This window comes from Pleurodeles waltl, chromosome 6 (genome assembly GCF_031143425.1).
Source record: "Pleurodeles waltl isolate 20211129_DDA chromosome 6, aPleWal1.hap1.20221129, whole genome shotgun sequence".
In the NCBI taxonomy this organism is placed as follows: domain Eukaryota; kingdom Metazoa; phylum Chordata; class Amphibia; order Caudata; family Salamandridae; genus Pleurodeles; species Pleurodeles waltl.
In genome coordinates this window covers 869,028,855-869,053,474 of record NC_090445.1, presented here as the reverse complement: position 1 = coordinate 869,053,474, position 24,620 = coordinate 869,028,855, and the positions used below count along the sequence as shown (strand labels likewise).

Below are 24,620 nucleotides of genomic sequence, written 5' to 3'. Positions count from 1 at the left end.
GAATTCAATTCAGTGAAGAATGAAGTGGTTCATGCTTTTCCACTTAAATCATATGATATTCATGATCATAGCATTGTCATGATGGATGGCCATCAGTGAGGTTTGGAGGCAGTATTGCTACAAAGGAGACAGGGGAAAGACCAGGTGGTTGCTTTCGCTTTTAGGAGCCTTAGAGGGGCAGAATCAACATGTTTGGTGGCAGAAAAAGAAGCTGTGGAATGTTAGTGGGGTATCAACCATTTTAAGCCATATTTGTGTGGTACACGGTTCAACATGCAGGTTGATCATAAACCTCTAATAGATCTTTTTACCATGAAAGGGGAATGAAGAGCTACACCAAAAATTACCAGATGGCAATACAGAGTGCATGAGTATGATTATCGTGTGAAATATGTTCCAGGAGCTAGGAATTTGTTGGTGGATTGCCTTTCGCGTCTTTCTGGAAATGACCAAGATGAGAATGGTTACAGTTTGGCTGACATGCTGTCCATGTGCACGTGCACAATGGAAGGTCATTCTGAGGGTGCCATGTCACAGCACAAGGGGGTGACCGCATTTTATCAGGCTATAAAGTTAATGGAAGTAAAAGATGGTATTCTTCAAGCGTGTTCTCGTTTGAGGTCAGACGAGGGATCGAGTGACAGATACAAACGTGTTTCAAGAAATGTCCATTGTCAATGGTCTTCTTTCCCAATCAGGCTTGGACCACATTAGCCATGGATGTTATGGGGCCAATGGTAGTTTCGGGAAGTGTGCATAAACATGGTATTGTAGTCATGTATTGCCGGTGGTCAGAAGTTAAATTTGTAAGAAAAGCTAGCAGCTCTAAGGTAATCAAGTTTTTTGGAATCTATTTGTGGGAAGCCATTCTAGATAAAGTTTTAACTGACAATGGTAGCCAGTTCACATCTTGTCAATTTATTGAATTTTGAGTCATTTAGGAGGGAAACATTTTAAAACCTTTGACTATCGCAGGAATAATGGCCTTTTTGTATGATTTAACAGGATCAGGTATGATAATGTACAGCTCGCTAAGGCTAATGGGTTGAATTGCATTTGTGAGCTAAGGAAACCGCTTTAAGCTGTAAGAACAACGAATGCAGACACTGGTGTATCACCTTTTATGTTGGTGAGGTTTAGAGTTCCTTCGCCACCGCCAAGATTAACCTGCACGCCGGACTCCTCGACATCTCCAAATGGATGACAACAAGCCACCTCAAATTGAACTCAAACAAAACAGAGATCATCATCTTTGGCCCCAACAAGACACCATGAAATGACTCCTGGTGCCCCACCACCCTCGGACCGCCCCCAATACCCACCACCTGCACAAGCAACCTTGGCATCGTACTGGACTCATCTCTCTCCATGACCCAGCAAATCAACACCAGATCATCCTCCTGCTTTAACACCCTTCGCAAGACTTTCAAATGGATTCCTTTAGAAACAAGAACAGTCACCCACGCCCTCATTAGCAGCAGACTGGACTTCAGCAACGCCCTCTACGCAGGGACCACAGCCAAGCTTCAGAGAAAACTCCAGCAGATCCAGAACGCAGCCGCACGTCTCATCCTCAAACTCCCTTGCCACAAACACATATCCACCCACCTCAGATCCCTACACTGGTTGCCCATCAACAAAAGGATCATTTTCAAAGTCCTCGTCCACGTTCACAAAGCCCTCCACGACACTGGACCAGCCTACCTCAACGAACGAGTAAACTTCCACATACCAACTTGACAGCTCCGCTCCACCTACCTCGCCTTCGCTACAGTCCCCCGCAACCAAAGCACCACCTCCGGCGGCAGATCCTTCTCCCACCTCGCCGCCAAGACTTGGAACTCCCTCCCCACCAACCTACGCAAGACCCAGGACCTCCTAACCTTCAGAAAGCACCTAAAAACATGGCTTTTTGAGCAGTAAACGACCCCCCCAGCGCCTTGAGACCCTATCGGGTGAGTAGTGCGCTTAAGAAATTATTTGATTGATTGACTGATTGATGCGTCTAAGATGTTGAGGGACTGGAAGGGTGAGCTTTCCATTTCCAGAACCAAGCTGCAAATAGTACGGAAAAAAGGACTACAGGCTCAAAGGAAGTACGTTGGTAAGATTGGAAAGGGTGATAAAGTTTAATTTGGAGATTTTGTAAAGATTTCAAGGATTTTACCTAAGAGGAAGTCAAAGGAAAGTTGTGGATGTGTGGAAGAGTAAGGTAAAACTGAATGATGGGAAATGGTGGAATAAGGACAAGATTTCCATAGTTCATGCCGAAGATCATGGTGTTTCAGATTTAGTCAAGGGATGGAGAGCACATGATCTGAAAAAGGAAGACTGAAATCATTTGGGAGTTCTGGGTATGGGGCTACGGAATGCTGCTGGTGGGGTGATAGTCTCTCAGAGGAAGGGGAAGTTTCCCTACAACTTTCATAATTTAGTAATGGGTGCACAGTAGAATTATTCAGTCTGTTTCATATGTGCGATTATAGGAATGTGTACACTACTTTGCAGGATGTATATTTTTTAATTGAAGTGTATTAGTATTTTTCAGTGTTTCATATGTGAAATTACAGTAATTTGTATATTTCGTGCTTTTGCTAGGGTTTTTTTATATACGTTTTTATTTCATCTTTGTGGTTCTTAATATTTAGCAATATGTGAGGTAGTATTTATGAGAGATATTTTGTTATAATAAAAACATTTAAGGGGGAAGGTATGTTGCGTCTTAGGTCATGGTGGAATGTGCGGCAGTGTCGTAGTTGACTCTTGCCTTAGGCAAGGCTGCTGGTTTAAGGATGACAGTACTTATGATTGTAGGCGACTATGCCAATCCTACATCAATTCGCAACCGTCATCCCAACCCTCGAGGCTCACAAGCAGCACCTCACCAAAAACCCAAACAGTAAAAGGTGATTTGTGGCAGCCTTTGCGCATGGACTCAAGAGAGTGACATCTCAGGGAGTGTTGTGGTTAAACGGAGATTACCCCATTCTCACATGAACGACATGTCTCAATCAAACACAGACAATGAAGGAGATGCAGTAGAGTTTTCAATAGGTTTTATTTAACAAAACAAACTGCTCTACAATAAGTTGCATGGGCTGCAATGATTAGGATAATGAACAGTGCAAGAAACAGAATGGTAAAGACAAGAGTCATTAATACAAAGACCCCCACCATCTTGCAATGACATGAAATAACATGAAGTATGAAATATGTCCCAATACCCTAATAATGTGAACCTAATCTCTAACCTAGGAAAGAGCCAAGTGTGTTAAACCTAATCTGCCAATACCATCTCCAGGAGAAGAGCCCCCCAACCCTCGTTACCTTGGAATGAGGTCTCTAGTTCAGACTCCGTAGGGACTCGAAGACTGGGTCAGCGTCAAGGCGACATGCAGCATCAATAGCAACAATGGCATCTGATCGGAATCCCTCTGACTATCTGTCTAAGTGAGGTGCATTTATACAGATCTCCTTGGACTTGTGATGTAGGTCTGTTACCAAACAATAGATAACAAGACATGCTTGGGACGGCAATTTATGTAAACAATTCCCTCGAAGGCGTGAGGAGGGAAAGACCCTAAGGTGAACACCTGCAGTTTGTTTCTCTTTGTCGCTTGAGATTGACGCCTTAGCGTGGTGGCACTGATATCGTGAAACTAAAACATTGGCCTAACTAGAATTAAGGCAGCCATCTTAAAAGATATAATTAAATAAATGTGCTAAAACAAAGCAAGCTCAGTACGGAAAACGTCACTAGGTGACGGGGGCATGAGTCTGCAAGCCAAAGGCTAAGCTAACTCCTGTTTCCCATTAAAACAAATAGGATTCACTACACCCTCCCCATTGCTGTAACAAGTATGACGCATAGTAGTGACACCACCGAAGGTGAATGAACCCAAATGATAAAAAGTGCTCTAGACTAAAAGCTAAAAGCATAAAAAACAGGTAAAAAAATCACTTTTTTTTTGTTTTGTTTTTTAAAGAGTGTTAAAAACAATCACTAAAAAAACATACAAAAAGATATAATGTCGACCATGACAAGCACAGCAGGCCAAAGTATAGGCAATAAATACAAACTTGGTAACATAAGCCAATCATCAAATCTTTCTAACAATACTCATGATCCTGAAGAGCATCTTCGAAGCCATCAAATGGAAAGGACCTTAGGAAAGAGGCTACATCGTCAGATGTTGGATCGGTCACAGGATAGGCAGACGGATCCTCGGAGCAGTAGTGCGTAGTAGTCTCTTGTGCAGGTCCACCTGCAGGATTTGCAATCTCCACAGTGCCAAAATGAGCACTGTGGCTCATAAGGCGGCTCATAAGAGCCTTGCGAATCAGCCTTAGTCTCAAGGGGCACGACCGTGAATGAACCCTCATTGGGGACATAAGCAGTGCTTGGTCTACAGGAGGCACTAGCGTAACAGCAAGACACACTGTAAGCAAGTGTTCGAAGAGGCACCATATGCAGGAAAACACTGGTTGCATGCACTGTAGGAGTGGTCGGAATGACAATGACAATCACGCTTCAATTCCTCCAGCAACGGATCATTAAAGACCTGAACCGTGCGTTCACTGCACAGTTGAGCTGGTGGCAGTGGCTCCATTGCTTGGTGTAGCGGGAAAGACACAACCACTGCGAATTAGAAGAAAGAGCAGCAGTACTCCGCCACTCAATGCCAGAATTATAGGAAAGCCGCCAAACACAATTGAAAAGAGTGAATGGATGGCCGATAGAATGACTCCGAAGACAGTCTGGAAGATGGACACAAATCCAGACCCAACAGCCTTAAAGAAGTGGACAATCCCAGTAGTGCTCGAGGCGTTGAAAATTCTGGATACCAGCTCTCCAAAGTGCTTGTGGAAGTTGGTATTTTAGGGATTGTATCTCGGCTGATATCGCAATCTGGAGAGCATATGTCTCAACGCAACTTGCTTTTGGAACAACAGCGCCTTTAGTCTGCTCAGCTTGTCATAATTTACATTAGCAGAATCAATGTGAGGCCACATTTCTGATACCTTGATCTCTCGTGTGGGGGCAGGAGGGGGTGGAATAAAATGTCTCCACAACACGGAATGACCTGAGAGACTGAAATTGAGTAGGTAATTTCTAGTTGCATACCTCAACAGCTTTGGTCACTCAGAACCACATAACTTCCATTCGAAAGTACATGAAATGCTGGTTGAATCAAAGGGATGGGAAAACTCTTCAGAAAACAGGCTAAGTTCACGACCCACCTGCATTGCAAAGGCCGTGAAGGGACACCTGCTTGCAGATCATTGAATGATGCATGTTGTAACTATTGTCAACATCAGGACAGTGCGCGCTCTACGGGCAACCAAAAAAATCCAAAAACCCAGCCTTTATGCAAGAGCATAATTCATGCATTGTGTTTATATGCAGTTTGTTAACCTTTTGCATTGCAGACTTTAACCTTGAAAAACACTATTAATGATGTTTGCAATAACTGTTCAATTGCAAGGTATTGCTGCAGACCTATTGAGTGCGTTAGGGTGTGGTCCCTTTCTAGGACCTTCTAGAAGTTTTCTCTGAAGTATGACTGGGTGTGGTCTGTGGGCTGGGCCAGACTCTATATAAGGGAGCCAGCCCAGCTCCACGTGCTCACTATTCAGAGGTCCCAGTACAGAGCAGCAGCAATTTCCTGAGTTCCTGTTCCGGAGGCCTACCTTGAAGTTCCAGGCCTGCACGGCATTATCTTGGTGATCCTAGAGCAGGGTGGCTCCTGACCCCACTCTAAAAAGACTCTTGAATTTTTGGGCCTATTCTTGAAACTTTCAGAGTACGCAAAGCATTGCTCTGATGTTAATCTTGGTGTGCGGATCAGCAAAGGTTTGAGCGATCATTTCATGGCATTTGCATGCTCTTGTTAGAATCGGCTGTGTGTGCGATTCATTTCCTGCATGACAATCTTGGTGTTCGGATCGGCACAGGTTAGCGTGATCATTTCATGGCATTTACATATTCCTGTTGGAATTGACAGTGTGTGCGATTAATTTCCCACATGTTAGACTTGGTGTTTAGATCGGCAAAGGCTTGAGCGATAATTTCAAGACATTTACATATTCCTGCTGGAATCGGCAGAGTGCACGATTCATTTCCCTCATGTAAAACTTGATTCCCAGATCGGTAACAGTGTGTGCAATCATTTCATGGCCATACAAAAAACTCTGAAGTGTAATGTTATTTAATGTGCACATATTTATTTTGTGAAGATGACAAATCCTAAATGTGACGTTCTTTGTGCATATTAAGTTCCTAGTACAATTCCAATTGTTTTCCATGGATGGTTTTCAGACAGCCTTTAGTACTCATGTTAAAAAGGCAGTGTTTGTTCTGAAGCAGTATTCTAGAAGGTTCTTGTATTTCTAGACATTATGTGACATGTTATGAAAAGCTTTTATGAAACATTGCATTAATCATCCTTGATTTATTCCAGGTATCCAGAGTTCTTGAGGTCTAGTTAAAGTCACTCCTTAGAGTATCCATGGTAACAGTAAGACAATACTAAGAACCATAATCTAGTGAAAGTCAATGTGATTTTATTCTGATGTTGTGTTTAACCTTTTGCTTCCTACAGGTCTCCTTCGCAGCTGTTCCCTACCTAATCCCCTTTTCCCCACTTGGACTCTCTTAGACTGTGACATTCTAATCAGAGTATTGGAGCTGTCTTGTGGTGGACATGTTGGGAACGTGCGCAGACCCCGAGGATCTGGTGACTCTGACAACTATACCCGTGTATTGACCTGAGACAAAATGAGGGTCTGGCCGGCTAATCCTGAAACGCCCTGAGGAATTTACAAAGCGTGCCTGACACCTATTCGTGCCTATTGGGCATAATAACCACCCGCTGGGACTGGAAAGTGAAGAATTATAGGCACAAGCCTGAAAAGTTGCATCCAGATCTTCCTCAGTGACATTTAGGAAGTATTGCCAATTATTAAACTTTGCCAGTGTGGGGATACTGGGTGTGTTCATTTCCTTTATTTTCGCTAACTCCAGAGACGATGTCTGTTGAATGGTGTCATTTAAAAAGATAATTTGCACAGGAATCAGGTATGTTCTAAGTAAAGCTTCCTTAAGCCTGTGTTTGCCAATCTTGTGTTCTCCATACACTCTTTAAATCAATAGTGTTCCTCCAGTATTCGTAACCTTCAACTGCAAGACGGGAAAAAAAAAAAATCTGAATAAATCAGTTTTGTATTGGTAAGCAAATTTTTCCTACCTTTTGAAGGAGGTAATTCGAAAAAATAGGACTCTGGACATTTTGTGTCATGCCAAGAAAAATAAAGTAAATTTATCTGAATAACAGTTTGTGCTCCCCACTATTGGTGTTGAACAGTGTTCCCACTATGTATAATTAAGTACTGGTCTATGTCTAGTAGCACGGTGCAGGTAATAATGTACCCAGTTGTTATAGCAGAACATTTCCCCATAATTCATTGTATTTGTATTTACATCATCACTTTCAAATACTGAATAGTCCTACATTTCAGTTAACATAGAATCACCTGTCTGGCCATCCCTATCATCAGATACAACACCAGGTATAATTACATCAGTCCTAGAAATTTTTAAGACATTTGGAATTTGAATGACCTCAGTAGGCCCATATAGATCAAATGGAATGTTGTCCCACACAATCCCATCAGGAATCGGTACTGCTGAAATGTTCACAAGGGACAAGTCTCTTCGGACCCTATGTGAGGAATGACATGGAGTTAAGACTTTATCCACAGGCTCAACAGAGGAGCGTTCAGGAAGGTAATGACCTTTTATAAGCAAAATGAAAACAGTGAATAAACCAATCCATAGAAAAAATGAAAAAAAATGTCAAGCAGAACCATAAATAGTTCCATGGGTGTATTAAATGGTTATGTTTAAGCCACAAATACAGCTTATGTCTTTGAAACATTTTCAATCACAGGAGTGGATGAGTCTGAAGAAAAGTCATCAATGTTGATGACGTAACCAGAAGCAGTCCCTGCAAACGCAGGAGCAAGTGCATTACCGAAGGATGGATCCACATCGCGTGGAGGCTCATAGTAGACGGTGTCATCAGTTTGGTTGTGTTGGTGTAGAAAACAGCCAAATCTTGGACAGGTGCTGATGTTGATGTGGTAACCGGAATCACCAAGAGCTAATTTTCCACCCTCCCCACGGTCGAGGAGGAATTTGTAGCATTGTTGGACATTGTTGTGTAGTTAGAAGTAGTGTTGTTATTTGCTTTGAAGGGGTGTGCCTGTTGGGTAGTGAGAGGTGACAGGAAACTAACCAAGGGACCTCTGGGTCTTCTGTGCAGGATCGGCCACATGGTGAAGTTTGATGTCCTCAATGGAAATTAATTTGTTTGCTTTGAAACCATGCAGTGGTGGTAAGATGACAGTTCCGGTAACTTGTACTCCCAGGACTGGGACCGGTGCTCTATAGGATGAGCCAAATTCCTTCTTCACAGCAATCTTCTCACAAACCAGATCCCCGACTTTAGGAATCCAGCCAGTGGACATTGTTGGTAAATCACTTATTCCTAAGGTGGCAGCACTGGTGGATGATTTATCATCACAAAATAGCTGAAGCTCCTGTAAACCAGTGAGATATTTATTTATGTCAAAATGTGTGTCTGCTGCCACCAAACCAGGGCCATCAAGATCTGGGACAAACATAGGTATCCCAAAGAGAACCTCATAGGGAGTGTATCCCCCTCAAGGACCGTCTTGGCAGATTATTCAGTGCTCTCTGGACCCCATATAGGTGATGAAGCCAGATGCGTCCAGAACCCAATTCTCTAGCTGTTAAGGACTGCTTTAAATCACGGTTCCTCCTCTCCATGACCAAATTTCCCTCAGGATGGTATGGTGAGGAGTAATGGAGTTCAACACCCATCGTCCCCATGGTGTCCCTGAATACCTTAGAGGCAAAGGCAGGGACCTGGTCCGAATGGAATGCTGCAACCGCATGCGTATCGATAAAGAACCGCAAGTCTTTGATAACAGTTTGAGCATCAGCCGACCGCTGTGGCCATACCCACAGGAATCTAGAAAACAAATCTACACAGACTAAGATGTATTTGTACGCACCATCAGGTTGGAGCGGACCACAATGGTCCAGAGACACATATTCTAATGGAATACTGGACACTAAGACGGGTGTCTGCGGTGGGCGTTTGGAGTTGGAGCCCTTGATTTGCTGGCAAATGTCACAACAAAGCACATATTGTTTTGTATGTTCATATAGACCTGGCCCCAGAAGCGTTTCTGCAAGAATGTTATTGTGGCCGAAATACCAGCATGAGCAGATGCGACACCCTCATGGGCTGCCTTTATTAGATCTAATCTCTGGCCTTGGTTGGGGTTCGCGCGATCTCCAACCTCAGGAACTGTTGCGTAGGCAACATTCTGTGCACTTATGTCGTAAGAATATTTTATAGGGTGTTCTTTTGGAAGAGGCTTGCCTTCAGTTGAAGCTTTCACAGCAGTCAGAATTTCATTATCCAAACTCATCTAAGAATGAATCACTGCAGCCACAGAAGCCGTAGCTACTGCAGATTTTGGCTGCTTTTGTTGCCAATAACTGTACTCCTACACGTTGGTGGCCGCGTGCATGTACTACATGAAACAAGGTAGTTTATCCTTAAGCTCAGCCACCCTCCCCCACAGAGTTCTGTGTTTTATGGTTTGTTCCATTTAGAGTCACTGAGCCCGTTCAATCGCCAATGATTAAGATAATCATTGTACAACTGGATGTAGTAGGTATGAGTCACAGACAATCAAAGTCAGTAATCATTGCTCTGTGTGTTCTAGCGCTAATATAAGGGCTTTAAGTTCAGCCAGCTGAGCTGCTCAGTCCCCTATGGTCTGTGTGTAGGTATTGGGAGTGTGGAAGACTCCATCCTCCATCACTCCGCTCACAGCTGCACAAGCGGCTGAATATTGATGTTTGGTACCTACAGCTGGATGTGCTGAACCATCAGTGTAAATGACAGTATGAAATCTGTCAAGTGGTAAAATATGTAGAGGAGAGGGTACTCCTGTTCGTATTGGAGAAATTCTTGTGTCTGAACTTTTGGATCAAATATGTAATCAATATCGGTGGCAGTCAGGGAGGTTGCCCACTGAATCCAAGATGGATGTAATGCTTATGTTAAAGGTGACATAAGTGGACCCAATGATAACAGCACTTATTCTGATGACCAAATTTGTCTTGTAGTCACAGGTGTGCAGGTGTTTTGTTTCTAGCATGTCCTGCTGCAATTCCCTAAGGATGCATTTGTGCTCAACTGTCCAGTGCCTGCTAGAAAAATCAGGGCGTATTAAGTCATGGAGTGGCTTGATACGTTGTGCATAGTCAGGAATGTACGTTCTGCCAAAATGAAAGAAACCAAGTAAAGACTGTAGTTTGAGAGTGTTAGGTGGGTGGAGTTGAGCAAAGTTTCTAGAAAGTGCGGGCCAAGCTCTTCCCCTCATTTGAAGCTCGTATCCCAGGAACGATACGCTGAGAAAGGCTATTTTAATTTTCCTAAAATTATATTTGTAGCCGAGGACTGTGAACCCTAAAATTATCCAATCAATCCTGGCAAGATGAATGTTGAGGTGATCATCTGTGAGATAGATGTCGTCCACATAAGACAACGCTTTGGAATCCATATCATGTAATATTGATGTTACACGGGGTGAGAACAGCCTTGGGGTGTTCTTTTAGCCTTGGGGCAAAACGGCAGAAGCGTTTTTGTCAGTCAAATGAGAATGCACTTATGTCCCGACTTACATGGGCTAACTTTTGGTGGAAAAAACTGTTGGAAATATCCAAAGTAGTTTTGTATTTTTTGCGCACTATATTATTAATTAGTGCTGTGCTCTGTGAATTTTGTATAGCGTATGTACAGATAGGACTGTTTAAGTGTCTGTAGTCTAAGACTATTCCGTAGGAATGGTCTGGTTTTGCAACAGGGAATAACAGATTATTCATTGCAGAGACACAGGGCTCAATTCCTCCCTGGTACTCGAGCTGAGTGAGGATCTCCCTCACCAGAGCTTTTCTTCATGTTTAACAGGATATTGTGGCTGAGGCTGGGGTGTAGACCTAATAGGTATTACATGACAAGGAGAGTCCTTTGCGCTAAAGCCCAATTGACAGAGTAGGCTTATTTTACTGCTTCTGGAACACGATCCAAGAAAGAAGGCAAAATGACATCTTCCCCATGTGGGAACTTACAGACATGCTCGGGAAGGCAGTCCCTTTCGGGCAGAAGGATATCACAACTAAGTTCATCCCAAAATATCACACCACTCCGCGTCTCCCTCAATTTGGATATTTAAATTATAAACTCTGTCGGGTGGGAGCATGCGGCGGTCCGAAGTTTCAACTGCAATGAAATTGCTAGTTGCTGTAGCATCTGGCGACATATTGTGACCTCTGCTGCGCTGTCTAAAAGTGTCACTGCCCACGTCTTGTTCTTCAGTAATGTTCTCAAGTGTAGTGGCATTTTAAATTGACAGTGCTGCCACCTTTTTCTTTTTAAACTGTGGCTTTTGTTGTGGGGACTTATCTTCTTTTTTGTCTGAAGACTGTAGTGAGTCTTTCTTCTGTTTCACATATTCAGGACGTCAATCATGGTGGCTCCCTCTCTCGCTACCTCTATCCGGCGAGTCCTGAAAGGAACGAGAGGGACGTGAATCATTATATCTGTCAGGAGCTTTTATATTTTCTCTATTTCTGAGAATATATCTCCTGTTGGAGTTCTCCGGGTATAGAGAATCTGCTTTCTGATTTAGTCTATCTTTAAATTGTTTGTTTATTCCAGCGCTTCTTAGAACCCTCCTGTGCTTGTTTAGTACCTTCCTTAGGGGTGGTACCCAGTATTTCAAGCATCTTAGGCTTGGCTCCCAAACTTTCCCAACCCATACTGGTAAAGTTGTTGGAAATAATTTTCGGTAGCTGTTTCTCCTGGTCCAATTGTAGAATTTCTCAGAGGCACTGGCGTGTAGCCAGTGCTACTGCTTCCCCTTTAATATTACTGAGGAAACTGCGAAGTTACGCATTAGTTTCACCCCCAAATCTGGGGCTGGTGCAGACCCATGCTCATTCTGAATTTGTTTCTACACTTCCGGAAAATAGGCAAGTGTCGGGATACCATGTGTGGTAGTATAAATTACAGCGTAGACTGTACCCCATGTGGCGCAGTCATCCACAGAGGGAACCATCCCGAAGGGCAAGCACATTGTGAGAATTCTATGAACAGGACAGGATTTTCGCTCATTCTGTGGGTACCTTACCCATGATAGTATGTACTGTTTGTGGATTAATCCCAGTAGCCAATTGGTATCCAGCTGGTGAACGCGCTGGTGTAGTGTTCAGAGTTCGCAATACCGAACTGAACAAAGTGTTACTACCTCAATGTATACGTTTTCCCAGGTCTGCTGCCTGTATGTTTTGTATACCTGGGTGAGGTGTATATGTGGCAAACATAGGCCATGTTGGCCCTTCATTACCTAAGGGACCTAATATCATAGGTTGTATTACGTGTGGTAGGGCACCATTAAACTAGTACCTGATAAGTAATCGGGATTTCAAGATACTGGTAAGCTTGGTACCGTTGAGGTACATTTGCAATTCTGTATGTGTGGAATGTAAATGATCTTTGGTCTTTAGGAAAGGTGTCCCAAGAGTAGAATGTTTCCGTTTGTTACGCTTCACTAGCTTCTACTATGAATGTGACATCCCCGCCCCTATCTGTTAAGCCATGCGCTACTAGGTGTAGTGTTAATGCTTGTCTAGCATTCTCAAGAATGTCTATGGCGTTAGCCATGTTGTGAAACGGGTAAAGAGATGGAACACCAAGTGGAGAGAAAAGTCCTTTTATGAGTTTGAGCTCGAACAACCTACAGCTTAATTAGGTGGTCCCTGTTCAGCTGAGCAGGATCTTCCCCAAGACCACATAGGTCTCCGTATAATGGTACTTAGGGTACCTGTTGTGTGTGAGAAAGTGATAGTCAGGGTATCTGTAAATTAGTGCCCAAACACCATCATTGATGGCGCCATTTCGAAGTTTAACTCTTGCTCTAGACAAAACTGATGGTTTAAGGATGACAGTACTTATGTTTGTAGGCTACTATGCCAATCCTACACCAAATCACAACTGTCATCCCAACCTTCCCGGCTCACAAGCAGCACCTTACCAAACAGTAAAAGGTGATTAGTGGCAGCCTTTAAGCATGAACTCAAGAGTCTGACATCTCAGGGAGTGTCGTGGTTAAACAGAGATTACCCTTTTCTCACATGAACAATATGTCTCAGTCAAACACCGGCAATGAAGGAGATGCAGTAGAGTTTGCAATAGGTTTTATTTAACAAAACTGCAATCTACGATAAGTTGCATGGGCTGCAATGATTAGGATAATGAACAGTGCAAGAAACAGAATGGTAAAGACAAGAGTCATTAATACAAAGACCCCCACCATCTTGCAATGACAAGAAGTATGAAATATGTCCTAATACCCTAATAACGTGAACCTAATCTCTAACCTAGAAGACAGCTAGGTGTGTTAAACCCAATCTGCCAATGCCATGTCCATGAGAAGAGCCCCCCAACTCTTGTTACCGTGGAATGAGGTCTCTAGCTCAGACTCCGTAGGGACACGAAGCCTGGGTCAGTGCCAAGGCGATGTGCAGCATCGATAACAGCGATGGCATCTGGTCAGAATCCCTCTGACTATCCGTCTAAGTGAGGTGCATTTATACAGATCTGCTTGGACTCCTGACGTAGGTTCCCCAACAATAAATTGCTATCCCAAGCATGTCTTGTTATGTAAAAAATTCCCTCGAAGACGTGAAGAGGGAAAGTACCTGATGTGAACACCTACAGTTTATTTCTCTTGTCGCTTGGTATTGATGCCTCAGCGGAGGCACTGATAAAGCGAAACTAAAACACTGGCCTAACTAAAAATAAGGCAGCCATCATAAAAGATATAATTAAATAAATGTGCTAAAACAGAGCAAGCTAAGTAGGGTAAAAATCACTAGGTGACAGGGGCACGAGTCTGCAAGCTAACTTCTAAGCTAACTCCTGTTTCCCATTAAAAAAAAACTAGGATTCACTACAAGAGGGTATTTCTTAGGGAATGAAACATGGAATGTGGAGTAGGTAGTTATGCCAGCTCCTTTTCTCACCCTGCTGTGTTACTGGAACTTGACAAAGCAATAAATGTTGTACTGATCTTGCAGTGCACCACATCTTTTTACCTTTCCACAATAAAATGGCAATTTGGGGGTTTTGCTGTTAGGAAATATGAAAAGACATGCCGTAACTTTTAATATAAAGCACCCTGCCTTAAGACTTGGTAGGCCTACCTTAGGGGTGAAATAGACTATATATACATACATACAAAAGGGAGATCTGGACTTCGTCATTAGTTTAAATGGCAAAGTAGAGTTAGCAGTTTAAAGCTGCTCTAATAGTCTGTAGTGGCAGACTAGGAGACATGTTTTACTCTATCACACTCAGGATGGCACAATAAATAAGGGACACTTTACCTTACAGGCCCTAGGAACCCCTGGTAGCATATACTAATGACTTACAATTAAGTTAACTTATGACAATCGGGTATAAGCCATTTCAAAATAGACTTTGGAGGGACGGACACCTGGCACTGAGGTCTGGTTAGGACGCCTCAGTGCACTCTCAGTCAAAACACCCGCAGCATCAGTCCAAAACCTTGGGGGTGACCGTTCAAAAAGAACCATTTCCTCATAGTAAACACATGTATTTCCTGTTCTATTCAGTTCACAGCATGTTCTATGCTCTTGTTTACTGAAACGATCAATTATTGCCATCTGCATGGAGATTTGTTGGATAAGCAGTAGGGTTTGTTCATAAATGACTTTGAAATTCCTCAATGTAACATCCAGTTCACCCCGTAACACAGGGAGCCAAGTCAATGGTAGCATACAAATGTATATATTGATGCAGCTTTGTACCTTGTTGACATGAGTGAATCAAGACTGTGCAATATCAACCATGCTTCATTCTAATACTTTTCATTATACGGCAGGTTGGCATCAGGTCACTTTAGGGAAAGATAATACAGGAAAACAGAATAGGTTGCTGTTGCAGTATGGTTCATAAGGTCTTGCCTCAAGGTCTGCATTGAAAGTTGTTGCACTGAAGTAAAATTGCTGGGATAATCCCTGATAATCCGCTTTCCTATACTCGAACTAGGCCCAGACAAAATGTAAATTATGCCAGCGTAATTTGCCTGTCTCACTTGCTACGTGAAACTGCTAAAAAGGCACATCATGCTGCCTAATTACGTCACTCTTTGCAACAAAATTATTTCCCTATAGCAAAGTGAACAACCAGAATTAGAGTCTTGGTCGTTTGCATCAAGTGTTTTTTTAGGGCTAGGGTTTTTTTTGTTTTTTTTAGCAAAATGTTTTCTTGCATCAACAACTGATGCTAGGATGCATTTCACAATAAAATATAGAGTGAAATGAAGGATTCGCATTTTGCATCAGTATGTGTAATGTTTCCAATATTTTCCTTAATTAGACAAAGTCAGCACACTACTTTAGTTAACCACTGTCTCCATATATTGATTGGTTTCTCTTTATTACCATTCATTCACTTATGATATGGAGAACCATACACGTGTGGATATTGTAAAATAACAATTCTTCATAACACTTCCACTCTAAGGTCAATTGATTTTTAAATAAAAAATAAAAAAAAAACATTGCTATCCAATTTAAGAAAAATCTATCGCTTACCTTCGTTTAGAGTGAGCAGCATGAAATTCACAGCAAAGCAGCTCAAAAGAGAACAAACTGGCATCTGCCATCTAAAGGAAAGAAAGAGAATTTAAATTGCATTTAATAAATCTTTCCTGCTGTAGTCCTCTGTTGGGTGGTCAAGATGTGCCATTTAAAGGTTTTTTCAGTACCAGCTTAAAGCAGTTTTCAATGCAAAGGGTCTATAACGACTAAGAGGGTCATTCTGACCCTGGCGGGCGGCGGGAGCGGCCCGCCTGGCGGGAACCGCCAAATGGCCGCTCCGGGTCAGAAGACCGCGGATGCCATTCTGGCTTTCCCGCTGGGCCGGCGGGCGACCGCCAAAAGAGCGAATGGAGCCGGCGGAGTTGCAGGGGTGCGACGGGTGCAGTTGCACCCGTCGCGATTTTCACTGTCTGCTAAGCAGACAGTGAAAATCTTTATGGGGCCCTGTTAGGGGGCCCCTGCACTGCCCATGCCAGTGGCATGGGCAGTGCAGGGGCCCCCAGGGGCCCCACAACACCCGTTCCCGCCATCCTGTTCCTGGCGGTAAAAACCGCCAGAAACAGGATGGCGGGAAGGGGGTCGGAATCTCCATGGCGGCGCTGCTTGCAGCGCCGCCATGGAGATTCAGCCCATGCAGGGGAAATCAGGCGGGAAACCGCCGGATCCCCTTTTCTGACCGCGGCTTTACCGCCGCGGTCAGAATGGGCTGGGAAGCACCGCCAGCCTGTTTGCGGTGCTTCCGTGGTCCCCGGAAATCTCTGAAAAAAAAGGATAAAACGACTACCACCCAAACAAACCTCAAAATCCTCGAGCCCCAAGTGCTGTCAATTAGTTCTCAACAGATCATTACAGAGTTGAAAAAAACAGTGGTGCAGTGAAGCAAGTCTGTCTGTAGTGACATCAAGGATGACTTACTGGAGCAGGTAAAGTGTTGTTTGTGGGCTGATCAGTTTTACTTAGAATGATGTCCACCCAATATCAGCAGAGGTTATGTTGCAACAACACACTGCTTTCTTCATTACGTTTTTTTAATGATTATAAAGTTTGCTTGAGAAAAAAAAAAATCTCGGATGGTTTTATTTTTCTCTAACTCTTCTTTTCCAGTTTCTAGTCTGGATATAGCTTCCTCTCCAACTGAGGGTCTCTCTATTGCTGTCCAAAGTCCAGAGAATCCTTATACATCCTGAGTAAAGGGTCTCTTAAAAGTCCTTGTTTTATTGCCTTTTTCCATTATCGCTTAGAAGGATCATTGGACAATTCATGGCTGTGAAGTCCAGGAGCTATGAAACCTGAGAAGAAGAAAAGGGGAGCATCAGAGAACCATACTCCCACCAACCAGTTTCTCGCCTTACAAGCTTAGTTTGGATCTTAACTAGGGCTACCCTTTTCCTGCCCTATCCACTTATGAGCTGTTCTTGGTGTGGAATTGGCGGATTCCCTCATGGTCCCATCTCATGGGAGTGGAGGTGGTCTTGAAATGCCAGAAATCAGATCCTATTCCATACATTCCACACTGCTGTGCCTATTGCTAGAGGCTATTCTGGAGCTACCACAAGCTACAGTAATCACCCCGCCAAGCCAGCCAAAGCCAACGTACCGGCCAGCTGATTCACGGCAGATCTGAAATATTCCAAACGCAACTGCTGGCAACTAGAGAGGAAGTAGCATACTTAAAAGACAGGAGACCATACAACCTTCAAAACAGCCCTCAACCAGTATCACCGGCTCCTGATAGAATCAAGGAACAACGCTTTTGCAGAGGGCACAGCAGCCAGCACAAAACTACAGCAAGGAGCTCTTCACCATCGTTAAGGAGTTCTCCAATCCTGCAGCCACCGGGAACTACATCAAGCCCTCCCAAGAGAGGTGTGATACCCTGGCGGACTTCTTCTACCACAAGATCTCAGCCATTTACAAGAACTTCGAACCCAACCCCACCCCCACCACAAACATCAGCCTACTCACACTGACAATAACAAATCCCAAACACCTGCTCACCCATTGGGACCCCCTCAACTCAAGTTACAGTTTCCATCATGCACTTCGTGCACTCAAGAGCACCTAAGGACCCTTGTCTCCACCAAATCTTCAACATCGGTAGCAAGATGATTGCTGGTTGATTTTCGATAAGCTCAAAAATGTCCTGAATGCCTCGATCGCGACAGCCCCCCTTTCCTGAGGACTGGAAACAAGCTGAAGTGAGACCCCTCCTTAAGAAACCATCTGCTGACTCAGCAGATCCGAAGAACGACTGGTCCATCTCCCTTCTCCCCTTTTCCATTTCCCCTTTTCCCTTTCCATGAAGGTTCTCAGAAAGGCAATCAACCAGCAACTCACTGAACAACTGGAACATTACTACCTCCTGGATACCTCTCAATCCAGATTCCGAGCCAACCACAGCACTGAGACAGCCATGATCGCAGTCACAAAGACATCAGGGCCCTCCTAGACCGCAGCGAAACAGCAGATCTGATCGTCCTGGGCCTGTCAGGTGCTTTGAACACCATCTCCTACCACATCTTGATCAACAGACTCCACCAAACTGAAATCCAAGAGATACCCTCAAATGGATCACCTCATACCTCGCCGGAAGAACCCAGAGAATAGGTCTTCCACCACTCACCTTAGAAACTAAGAAGATCATCTGTGGCATCCCACAAGAATCATCCTTCATACCCACCCTCTTCAACACATACATGAACCCCTGGCCAACACTGGGTTCCTCTCACTGTCAGAAGACCTCTCCACCACCTGAGCCGACTTCCACAGATGTATGATGAATGACGCAGACTGGATGAAGGACAACTGTCTCAAGCTCAGCACAGACAAGATGGAAGTGCTCATCTCTGGAAACAACACCTCGCAATGGAAAGACACTTGGGGCGCCTGCTGAACTGGGCCTTTCCCCTGCCGCAACAGCCTTGACATCATCTTAGAGAGCAAGTTATTCATGCTGAAACAGGTAAATGCAGCCTGCTTCCTCACCCTATGCATGCTCAATAGGTTTTGCAGGTGGCTTCCAATCAACACCAGAAGGACAGTCACTCAAGACTTTGTCAACAGCAGGTTGGACTACTGAAACACTCTATATGTAGAAATCACTGCAAGCTTCATGAAGAGACTACAGACAATACAAAACTAAGCGACAAAAATCATCCTTGACCTCCCCAGACGGATCACATCACTTCGCACCTCAAGAGGTTACACTGGCTCCAGATCCAGAAGCTGGTCAATATACTGACCCACGTATACAAAGCCCTGCACAACAAAGGACCAGCATACATAAACAAATGAATGACTTTCCACCAACCGACTAGACATTTGCCATCCACCCCCCACTTCCTTGCAGACACCCCACAGGATTCGCCAATCCTATAGAAGAGGATGCTCCTTCTCTCACCTGGTGGCTAATGCCTGGAACGGCCTTCCCTTGCACCTTAGGAAAGCTGCTTCGCTCCAGGAATTCGGGAAAGGACTGAAGACCTGGCTGTTCCACTCAACAGAGCACCGCGAAGCAGCTAGCAACTCCAGCGCCTTGCGACCTTCACAGGTGATTTGCCACGCTTTATAAATCCCGATTAATTGATGAGCTGGATGAGTCGCCACGAGGCGCATGGAAATTGGAACCATCAGAAATGGCCCTCCTTCTCTGGGAAGTTCTCAACATGCTGATCAGTGTACCCTGCCAAGAACAACTAAAATACAAAAGTATCAAGAGTTTCCCTTTAGCACTTCAATGGAACAACTCTACCTGAGATACGCAAGGACCCTCTTATAAAGGAACAATGTCACCATATCTCCAAAGTCACCCCAGATATCTTGGTCACCCCTAGACTAAATTATCTTCATTCACCCAGATCAACCACCATTCAGCACTTAGAACTCTGCTGATGAGCCATAAAAAGTGTTAGGCCAACAGGAGGGGGCGTAGAAGAGATATGGGGAGATGGTGCAAGGATATAAGAATGTCATTGTTAAGACCACCAGACCCAGAAACCTAGCTGCACAGAGACAGGGCATCAAAGGACACACTTTGGCAAGCATGTTAGAGCAAAGCTGAACTGTAATTTTACAACAATTCCGAGAGCAGACACTGACAGACAAGAAGACAAGAAAGAGAAGCTCAAACTTGCATGGACTACTTCCTTTTTCATATGATGTTGCTTTCAATAGTCCTATGATTTTGAGGAAACTCTACGTAGTGTCTGCAAGTAGAATTAAGTACTTTGCCACAGACTGCCATATTCCTCAGAGCTTTACTATAATTGATTAAATCCTTTGTTTACCTTAGAAAGTGCCATATCCTGGGGTTTTCACAATGAAAAGGGTATCAGATCTACACATGCACCCTATCACCACTTAAGCAAAAATGGTGTTATTTTGGGCAAATATCTCTATGTCTTTGTTCCTTTATCTGAGAGCCACTCAAAAAACATTTCTCCTAGCCTGAAAGCACCTGTAATGTTGCGACCTACAGCCGCTCTTCACTCAAAACCTCTTCATTACAAATGGAACCTATCCCTTGGTGTCAATTCACCATAATGCCAGAGGTAGCGAAAGTGAAGTCATTTGACCTTAATGACATCACATGAAGTGACATCATAGGACCTTTGGCACTGAATCTTCCCAGGAAGTGATTCCACATGACTTAAACCTGTTGACATCACAATAATTAACATTGCTGACGTTCCATAATAACTGCATGAGTAATATAACAATCCACCACAGACAAATATCTATTTTAGATAGCATCTACATTAAGGTGCCAACATGATATGTCAAGGGAACCTTTACATGATTTGTAGTAATTCTGTAGTAAGCAAGCAAAGAAATGGACTCTAATACTGCATTTGAAAGTACAATTTTCTCAAAAATGTGCTAAAAAGCGATAGGCTCTGTTAGGACACTGATTACATTTTCAAATTATTTCATTTTGTGCTAGGCTAATGAAACCACACACCAACCATGAGTTTACCCCATGTTGTTTTTAAAATGCCCTTAAGAAGCCTCCAAACAATAAAAGCTACCTCCATTGCATGGGCCAAATTTTTGTCATGGGTGTCCCTTTTCCTAAACATTATGTACAATATGCCACAATCAAAATGTTGCCATTGTTGCATTCCATATAGAAAGTGTGACTCATGTCAAATGGTATGTCAGTATGTCTGGGACAGCATATTGTCATTGATGCTTACTTCATACATGACATGGTTCTCAACCCTTATGTCATGAATTTCCTTCAATGTGACAACACCTGCATTTTTGCCACAGGTGCCACCTCTGCCAATATTTTCTTCCAGTGTGTCAGTGGCAGCACTTTCCCAACAGGTGCCTCATGACAAGATTTACCTCACATATGCTGCCCCAGCATTTTACAGTGGTTCTTCCAGATGCAAGTATTACCTACAGTGTACCAGTGCCAGCATTTTGCCATTAGTGCCTTTATAAACAAGTCCAGGCCCAATAGGAGGCTCGAATGCTGTAGGTTTGCTGTAGTCTAGAGGTGGGAGACAACAGTCTGGGGTGAACTTGCATTTAACAGCCAGTCATTGAGGTAGGGGAAGACTAAAATCCCAACTTGGGCAGTGTTAGACTTTTCATCCTTGGCGTGGTCTCCCTTAACTTTTTGCCTCTGTTTCCCAAGGTATTGATGTATGCTGGACTCTGATTTGCTGTTTGTTACTCTGGGCACTTTACCACTGCTAACCAGGGCTAAAGTGCAAGTGCTCCTTTACAAAATGTGTATGTAATTGGTTTATCCACAATTAGCATATTTGATTTATTAGGAAGTCCCTAGTACAGTGCACTAGAGGTGCCCAGGGCCCGTAAATCAAATGCTACTAGTGGGACTGCAGCACTGGTTGTGCCGCCCACATAAGTAGCTCTGTAATCATGTTTCAGACCTGGCAGTACAGTGTCTGTGTGCACAGTTTTTAACTGTAAATTCGACTTGGCAAGTGTACCCACTTGCCAGGCCTAAACCTTCCCTTTTCGTACATGTAAGACACCCCTAAGGTAGGCCCTAGGTAGCCCCAAGGACAGGGTGCAGTGTACGTTTAAGGTAGCACACATAATAATGTGTTTTATATGCCCTGACAGAGAAACACTGCTAAATTTGTTTTTAACTGTTGCAAGGCCTACTCCTCTCGTAGGTTAACATGGGGGCTACCTTTAAATATGATTAAAGTGTAGATTCCCTTTGGGAGCGGATAGACATGTGGAGTTTGGGGTCTCTGAGCTCACAATTTAAAAATACATCTTTTAGTAAAGTTGACTTTAAGATTGTGTGTTTGAAAATGCCACTTTTAGAAAGTGGGCATTTTCTTGCTTACACCATTTCTGTCACTCTGCCTGTTTATGGATTCCCTGTCTGGGTTAGTTTGACAGTTGGGCTGTTTGCACCTCTCTCTAGACAGTGACACAAAGGGAGCTGGGGTGTAGCCTGCATATCCTGATGAGCCATCTGTGCTAGGAGGGAGGGGAGGAGTGGTCACTCACACCTGACATGGCTGTGCCTGCCCTCACACAACTCAGTCTCCAACCCCCTGGTGAGTGTCTGGGGCCTGGCCTGGGCAAGTCAGGATTTCACATTCAAAAGAGACTATGGCCCTCATTCTGACCGCAGCGGCCATTCTGGCTTTCCCGCTGGGCCGGCGGGCGCCCGCCAAAGGAGCTCCCGCCGGCCCAGCGGGAAAGGCCCTGCAACAATGAAGCTGGCTCCGAATGGAGCCGGCGGAGTTGCAGGGGTGCGACGGGTGCAGTTGCACCCGTCGCGATTTTCACTGTCTGCAATGCAGACAGTGAAAATCTTTATGGGGCCCTGTTAGGGGGCCCCTGCACTGCCCATGCCAGTGGCATGGGCAGTGCAGGGGCCCCCAGGGGCCCCACGACACCCGTTCCCGCCATCCTGTTCCTGGCGGTAAAAACCGCCAGAAACAGAGTGGCGGGAAGGGGGTCGGAATCTCCATGGCGGCGCTGGGATTCAGCCCATGCTGGGAAAATCCGGCGGGAAACCGCCGGATTCCCTTTTCTGACCGCGGCTTTACCGCCGCGGTCAGAATGGGCTGGGAAGCACCGCCAGCCTGTTGGCGGTGCTTCCGTGGTCCCCGGCCCTGGCGCTCTTCGACCGCCAGGGTCGGAATGACCCCCTATGTTTTGAAGTATTCCTACTTCAAAGGAGAAATTGGGTATAAGAAGGGCACTCAAAACCACAGACTTTAGAACACTTCTGGAAACCAAGAGGAACCTCTGCCTGGAGAAGAGCTGAAGATCTGAGGAAGAAGAGCTGCCCTGCCTGTGACTGTGCTTTGTGGAGCTATCCTGCTGTTGCTGCTTCTCCCAGAGTATGAGGGCAAAGACTGGACTTTGTGTGCCTTCCATCTTGTGAAGATCTCCAAGGGCTTGATTTAGAGCTTGCCTCCGGTTGTTTGAAGTCTCAGGGACAGCAAAGACTTTTCTCTGCCAGCACCTGGAGTCTCTGGAGAGACTCCTACTCTGCCCTGTGGTGCCCATCCAGTTCCTGGGACCCTGAAAGGAGAAGCTGGCAGCCTACGAGGAAGAAATCCACACACAGAACACCGTGCGGGGAAATGATAGACACAACTCTGATCTGCGACTGGAAAAAATCAACGTGCGCAGCATCACTGATAGAGGCTGGTGAGATCACAACCTGCGCTGCGTGGTTTTCAGATCATCGTGAGGCTGGATTTCCAGCGCAAACTCTGCTGGGCGTGTAAAAACAATTCCTGCCCGTTCTAGAGTGCTGACCAGATTGACGTATTGCTCCCCTGCAGAGAGAAGAAACGACGAACCCCGACGAAAGGAGAAATAACGCAAGGTCTCGCTCGTGAGTGGAATCAACACATCGCAAGCCCTTCTTGACGCACACTCGCCCATGCGGGGTTATTTTTTACGCGGCCAAGGTACATTTCCATGCTGACAGTGTTAGTGTGTGTTTAAAACTATATGAAGACTCTTTTTAATTGATAACTGGACTTGTGTATTGTGGATTTTTGTTGTTTTGGTCTTCTTTTCTTTAGGTCAATATTTTCTATTTTTCTAAACCTGGGTTGTGTCATTTTGTAGTGTTTTCATTAAGTTACTGTGTGTGTTGGTACAAATACTTTACCCCTAGCACTCTGAAGTTAAGCCTACTGCTCGTGCCAAGCTACCAAAAGGGTAAGCAGGGGTTAGCTGAGGGTGATTCTCTTTTACCCTGACTAGAGTGAGGGTCTTAGTTGGACAGGGGTAACTTGACTGCCAACCAAAGAACCCATTTTAACATTGGTGATCAGCGGTTGGGATTGGACTTGTGTTTGTACTTGACATACAGTGATTAAGTGTACACCACTGTTTTGAGCTCAGACCACTACGTGACCACATACTACTTGTCTTGTGATTTAGCTTTTTCTCTTTGGGACGGTTTTTGTTCTACTTATATTTTTGCTGATCCCTTGATTGACTTTTCTTGAACTTCAATTTGGGAACATGTTTTCTGCCTTTTGAACTTTACACTTTTAACTCTACATCAGGTCTCAATGTGGAGATGCATCAGCTGGAGCTGCGTTTGATTTGGAACAAATGGAGAGCTATACAGTAGCTCAGTTGAAGCAGTTTTGTAAAGATTTGGCTTGTCCCATTAAAAGATCTTCCAAGAAGGAGGAGCTGCAAGAGGCACCAAGGGCCGAGGTGACAGCCAAAGAAGTTGAGGGGCACACAAAGGAGGAGCAGGGTGAGGAGGAAGGGGTGCAAGTCATTCACAATGATGTAGGGGATGGGCCTGTTATGTGTCTGGGGAGAGAGTCTCCAGGGCAGGTAGCAGTGTGTCCTC

The 24,620-nt window shown here is 44.4% G+C and overlaps 1 protein-coding gene across 2 annotated transcripts in view; it reads right to left on the bottom strand.

Moving 5' to 3' along the window:
* The window catches only part of ZFYVE27 (zinc finger FYVE-type containing 27), a 314,413-nt gene that overhangs the window by 253,348 nt on the left and 36,445 nt on the right, over positions 1 to 24,620 (bottom strand). For both annotated transcript variants that reach the window (XM_069239634.1, XM_069239635.1), the window contains exon 3: positions 15,785 to 15,855. In XM_069239634.1, the coding sequence (XP_069095735.1) occupies positions 15,785 to 15,855 (71 nt within the window). The remainder of the gene's footprint in view (positions 1 to 15,784; positions 15,856 to 24,620) is intronic.